Source organism: Oncorhynchus masou, chromosome 32, assembly GCF_036934945.1.
Source record: "Oncorhynchus masou masou isolate Uvic2021 chromosome 32, UVic_Omas_1.1, whole genome shotgun sequence".
Lineage (NCBI taxonomy): Eukaryota > Metazoa > Chordata > Actinopteri > Salmoniformes > Salmonidae > Oncorhynchus > Oncorhynchus masou.
This window is the reverse complement of record NC_088243.1, coordinates 22,312,807-22,317,681: the sequence shown is the minus strand read 5'-3', so window position 1 is coordinate 22,317,681 and position 4,875 is coordinate 22,312,807. Positions and strand designations below refer to the sequence as shown.

The window sequence follows — 4,875 nt, the reverse complement described above, 5'->3', positions numbered from 1 at the left end:
CGTAGCTGCTCTGTCCTGCCGAAACACAGAGAAGACAGCCAGCATTATATTATCCGTGTCGTCGTTCAGCCAAGTCTTGGCGAAACACAAAATATTACATTTTTTAATTTCCCATTGGTAGGATAGTCTTAATCGTAGATCGTCCAGTTTGTTTTCCAATGATTCCCGGTTGGCCAATAATACAGAGGGTAGTGGTGGTTTGTTCACACAGCTTTGAACACTCTTGACATTCCTTCAACCTGCTTCACCTGGAATGCTTTTCCAACAGTCTTGAAGGAGTTCCACATATGCTGAGCACTTGTTGGCTGCTTTTCCTTCACTCTGCGGTCCAACTCATCCCAAACCATCTCAATTGGGTTGAGGTCAGGTGATTATGGAAGCCAGGTCATCTAATGCAGCAGTCCATCACTCTCCTTTTTGGTCAAATAGCCCTTACACAGCCTGGAGGTTTGTTGGGTCATTGTCCTGTTGAAAAACAAATGATAGTCCCACTATGCGCAAACCAGATGGGATGGCATATCACTGCAGAATGCTGTGGTAGCCATGCTGGTTAAGTGTACCTTGAATTCTAAATAAATCACAGACAGTGTCACCAGCAAAGCACCCCCACACCATCACACCTCCATGCTTCACGGTGGGAACCACACATGCGGAGATCATCCGTTCACCTACCAAATTTGAACTCATCAGACCAAAGGACAGATTTCTGGGCCCAAGCAAGTCTCTTCTTCTTATTGGTGTCCGTTTAGTAGTGGTTTCTTTGCAGAAATTCAATAATGAAGGCCTGATTCACGCAGTCTCCTCTGAACAGTTGATGTTGAGATTTGTCTGTTTCTTGAACTCTGTAAAGCATTTATTTAGGCTACAATTTCTGAGGCTGGTAACTCTAATGAAATTATCCTCTGCAGTAAAGGTAACTCTGCGTCTTCCTTTCCTGTGGCGGTCCTCATGAGAGCCAGTTTTATCATAGCGCTTGATGTTTTTTTGCAACTGCACTTGAAGAAACTTTCAAAGTTGTTGAAGGTCAGTCAATCCGGAGAATGTTGTGTCTTAAAGTTGGACTGTCGTTTCTCTTTGCTTATTTGAGCTGTTTTTGCCCTAATATGTACTTGGTCTTTTACCAAACAGCGTTATCTTCTGTATACCACTCCTACCTTGTCACAACACAACTGCTCAAATGATTTAAGAAGGAAAGAAATTCCACAAATTAACTTTTAACAAGGCACACCTGTTAATTGAAATGCATTCCAGGTGACTACCTCATGAAGCTGGTTAAGAGAATGCCAAGAGTGTGCAAGGCTGTCATCAAGGCAAAGGGTGGCTACTTTGAAGAATCTCAAATATAACATATATTTTGATTTGTTTAACACTTTTTAGTTACTTCATGATTCCATATGTGTTGTTTCATAGTTTGGATGTCTTCGCTATTATTCTACAATGTAGAAAACAGTTAAAATAAAGAAAACACCTTTAATGGGTACTTGTATATATATATATATTTTATTTTTTTACAGTGCACTCAAAACATTGATTTCCTGTTTGGCACGACCAACTATACTTTGGGGACAAACTGGGGGTGTGCCCCTGACCACAGTCACTCCTGACAACATGTCTAGCCAATGAAGTTGGGGTTTGGAAAAAACATAATAAGAGAGAGTAACGTTCTCCTCCCACACAAAGGAACACAACTTGTGTCACCACTGGAAAGTCTGTGACACATTCACTAATGTAGCCATCCAGACATTTAGTCAGAGAAAACATCATAAATCACTTACCCAGGGTTCACCGGGAGTCTCTGGGTCTTGTTTTAGGTTGTCTGACATTAACATGCATTTCAAATGATTCCACAAGACAGCCATGGTTAGTTTTTTACTTCAATAATGTTCTCAAAAGTAACACAACGTTGACAACTGTTCTATATACATTTCTAGTCAATTCTGACTCGTTTCTAGAACACAATCGGTAGATTCTATATACACAGCTTATTTCACAGAAAACAATATTCATATATATTGCACTGAATTAGAAGAAACAGCCCTCCTAAAAAACACATTACTGGTAAATAAATTCTAAACTTAAGCATGGCTTTTAAGTAAAAGCACATTGATTCTATTAAGGTTATTAGTATAAAATGCAGTCAACTGAGGGCGGGGTGCTGAAGTGTCAAATTCTGTCATAGAGATAAAAGTAATATAACTAGTTCCCTTGTAGTTCCTCAAACTCAAGCCAGCGTTTTGAGCGTGGAAGACAGCTGTGACCGTTGTGACCCGGTGGCCATTTTCTTCCTCATAGACAACTGTTCGAACACCTCCATTACTTTCTTCCTGAAGTTCTTCCCCACAATCACGTAGAGGACTGGGTTGAGCACGCTGTTGAAGAAGGCCAGGTAGGTAAACACCTGGTTGCAGATATCCAGACTGTTGCCGAGCTTGCAGCCTGAGATGTCCGCTGCCCTCAGGAGGACATCCAGAGCAGTGACCAGGTGGAATGGCACCCAGCAGAGTAGGAAGGCCAGGAGAACAGACAGCACCAGCAAAGTGGCCTTCCTCTCCGTGTGCTCCATGTTGAATCTCTCCATGGCCTGGTTCTTCAGAGCTTGGATGATCTGACAGGTGCAGTAGGAGATCACCGACACAGGGATGGCAAACCCAAACACGATGAGCGTCACGTTGAACACCAGCTCCATCTTGGGACTGGGGTAGTCCAGAAAGCAGGCGGTCACCTCGAAGTCTGGAACCCACTTCACCGCTCTGAAGAGCATGGTCGGGGTGCCCAGGAGCAGCCCGAAGCCCCACACTAACAAACAGCCCAGCTTGGCGTAGGAGGGCCTCCTCATCCTCCCGTGGCTCATCGTATGCACTAGCGCCACATAGCGGTCCACACTGACTAGAACCAGGAAGTAGATACTGCAGTAGGCATTCATCTTGATGCCCACGTTGACCAGGCGACACAGCAGGGGGCCGAAGGTCCAGTTGAATCCGTTGGCCACGTTGACGGCCCAGAAGGGGAGGCAGGAGACCAGGAGCAGGTCAGCGGCGGCCAGGTTACTCAGGTAGATCTCTGCTACGGTGCAGGCCTTCTTATGCAGGCAGAAGACCAACAGGACAAAGACATTGCCTAGAATCCCCAGGACACTGATGGCCAGGATGTAGCCTGGTTGCATGGTGTGGAGCCAGTCCCACCCCTCAGCGAATGAGCAGTGGCTGGTATTGGTGCTGTTCCTTCCTGTCATGTCTGTAGAGTTGGTGATCATGTCCATTTTGGAGCTGTAGAGAAATATGTTGTGTAAATGTAACTGGGGTTGTTCAAGGGGGGGGAGGGGGTACATGGCAGATACCATTCCTGGACAGGTGACTCTCAGTAGGCATTAATTTATAAAGTTTACTGTATAATCCAGTACGTTAGTCACATGGTTATGCTGATTGTGTCATAACATCCAGTCCTCATGCACTTGTGGTGATGGGAGCTGCGACTCATGTGGTTTATAACTCAACAGAATATGGAACTTCCCTACTCCACAATGTGACTTTTTTGTATTATTTATTCAGAGACACTGTGTCTGCAAGTCATCATAAGGAAGTTGTCTTATTAAAGTACTGTACAAGTGGCTAAGTGGTTGTTTCAGTGTGCTATTCATTATGCATATCTTTATATGCATTTCTTGTAAATATCATATACTTAGACCGGAAATAAAAAACGCTCAGGTAGCGAAAGATAAAATATTCATGAAAGTTAAAGTGAGGATCAATATCTCTTGTCATAAAAATATTTGGGAGCCACATTGCCCCATAATTATTCTCAGCATTATGATTGCAATACTTATCTTTTTATTGTTGTACATCAGTATCATCATTGGCTGCGACTTATGACAAAAACAGCCCCAACATTCTTTGAAAAGGCGTGCAATAAAACCTTATACATCTGTGCTGCTGGAGGAGTGGTACACACATTATTTGCTCAAAAATAAACATAAATCTGTATCTGTGTACCGAATGCTAATTTACTTCTTTTATAGAGAAGAAATCCCTTCAATATGAGGTATTAAGAGATTATTGAAAAAACTGCCTCTCTCCCCATGCTGTCAACCACATATTATCGTTCACATCCCTCAATCTGTTTGAGGAGTTTTAGAGTTTAGCCACAGAAAGTGCTCTCCTTTTTGTCTGTCAAAAAGTCTGACAACACAAACAATCTTCTTGTTTCTAAGTTGGATTCGAAAATGAGAGGAGAGGCAGCAATTCAATCCAGTTTACCCTAAATATGATCTGAACAGCAAATATACTGTGATATAACTCTCCACTCAATTATCATTTTCTTGCATTAGTGACAAATCTATGTTATACATGTTAACGATACAGTACTTCATTTTACAAACCTTGTTGACTGGAGCAGGAGTCCTCTGGTCTAAGTGTAAATCCAGATGTGCCGTGCATTTGGTCAGCCCAGTCTAGACGTTTCCCCGCAGTGTTCCAGGCTCCTCTACCCTGGGGTCGGCTCTGACTTATTCTCTTAAAGGAGGGAGTCCATCATGGAAGTGATGTCACTCTAAATCTGTGCATTTTTTTTGTTCCCTCTTCACCCAATTAACTTAAATTGTGTCTGGTTTATCTTGTTTATAATTCCTGCCATATCTCATACTCCAATTTTTATAGAACTTTGATGGCATTCCCCTCGATGTAAGTGTGTTTGGATATCTACTGACATCCCAGCTGTTGTTTTGGTCATCCTACCACAACCTAGCATTACTGAGAAAGAAAACAAACTCTGAACTTGAGTTGCTTAAAACAATAAATCTTTACTAATTCATTACTAATGCCGGGAAGGACAAATGAAACATTTGCCACACACAATAACTTACACGAGAGTTAAGCCTAC

The 4,875-nt window shown here is 42.5% G+C and overlaps 1 protein-coding gene across 1 annotated transcript; it reads right to left on the bottom strand.

Moving 5' to 3' along the window:
• Positions 1-1,484: 1,484 nt before the first annotated feature.
• LOC135526939 (B2 bradykinin receptor-like) lies at positions 1,485-4,472 on the bottom strand. The gene is made up of 2 exons (XM_064955605.1): positions 4,376-4,472; positions 1,485-3,266 (listed from the first exon to the last, which is right to left on the bottom strand). Exon 2 carries the CDS (start codon positions 3,257-3,259, stop codon positions 2,222-2,224), a length of 1,038 nt encoding a protein of 345 aa, XP_064811677.1. The 5' UTR covers positions 3,260-3,266; positions 4,376-4,472; the 3' UTR covers positions 1,485-2,221.
• Positions 4,473-4,875: the final 403 nt, after the last annotated feature.